This window comes from Patiria miniata, unplaced genomic scaffold (assembly GCF_015706575.1).
Source record: "Patiria miniata isolate m_02_andy unplaced genomic scaffold, ASM1570657v1 HiC_scaffold_25, whole genome shotgun sequence".
NCBI classification, from domain to species: Eukaryota; Metazoa; Echinodermata; class Asteroidea; order Valvatida; family Asterinidae; genus Patiria; species Patiria miniata.
Genome location: NW_024037064.1, coordinates 3,508,192 through 3,509,311, shown reverse-complemented (window position 1 = coordinate 3,509,311; position 1,120 = coordinate 3,508,192). Strand labels below are relative to the sequence as shown.

Below are 1,120 nucleotides of genomic sequence, written 5' to 3'. Positions count from 1 at the left end.
TATCATAATACTGATCTAAGATGGCGGCGCCCACGAAAAACGATAAATTGATCATCGGTCACGTGACCGCCTAATTCTGATACATTGATTAGTACGGGTGACGTATCAACTGGCACTACACTCCTCCCACTTTTCTTCTTTGGATGATGGTGTGGGGGGCTCTTAACATAAGTTAGTGAAAAATACAAGTATTACAAATACTCAACATGGAAAACCACTAAATATAAAACCCAACACTAAATAAGTGCCATTCCTTCTTACTGAAAGAAAGCATTGGTGGAGGTTCATATTTCTCCATGTACAGCGGCAAAAGCTGAGAGAGTTCTGTGTCCTGTTTCAGTGGAAGAATGCTCTCGCGTTTGTTTCGGTTAGTTCAAGAACTTCTTCCGGTGAGATGTCTCCCAGAATGGTGGCCACCGACTCAGCTGTGTAGTCAAGTAGAGACGGGGCATTCAGTTTCTTACCAACTGGGGGTAAGTAAGGTGCATCGGTGTCCAGAAGCAGCTTGTTCCTTGGAACTGACTTCAGGGCAGCCCTCTGTCGACTGTTGAAGCTGTTCGCCATGTTACTTATGCTGAAGTGGGTACTGGGGAAGGATTCCAGCCACTGCTGGACTACCTCTGTGGTGCTGGAGAAACAGTGCAGCTGACTTCCCTTGATGATTGTTGTTATGACGTCCACGCATCGCATTTAGGCCTCTACTCCAGTGACATCGTCTCGCATACCGCGGATGTGGAGAGTAGGACTCTTGACGGAAGAAGGCCAGTCAGGAGATCTCGGAGTTGCCTCTCCTGTAGGTGCCAAAGGTCAGAAGTCACCGAATGGTCCAAACCAACCTCGCCTAGTCCGCTGACTGAAGGATGCTGGCTCAATGACTTCACCCTTTGTCTCTCCTTGCGTGTCAAGATTATCTTTGGATGAGCGCCGATCATCACTGTGAATCCTTGCTGGGTCAGAGCTGTTATTTCTTTCTCCGAAGGCAATGTCTTTTGATCACAGAAGACCGCTACGGCTCCCGACAGCAGAGTCGTATAGCCCTTGTCTGGCTGTTGGGGAAATGCCTGTTCGATAGCCGCCAGATTAGTCAACGGAATCCTGGGACCTCTGGCAGACAATCTGT

General features: G+C 48.4%; 1 protein-coding gene across 1 annotated transcript; it reads right to left on the bottom strand.

Moving 5' to 3' along the window:
• Positions 1-336: 336 nt before the first annotated feature.
• LOC119732819 (3'-5' ssDNA/RNA exonuclease TatD-like) lies at positions 337-690 on the bottom strand. The gene has a single exon (XM_038206422.1). The coding sequence runs from the start codon at positions 688-690 to the stop codon at positions 337-339; it is 354 nt and encodes a 117-aa protein (XP_038062350.1).
• Positions 691-1,120: the final 430 nt, after the last annotated feature.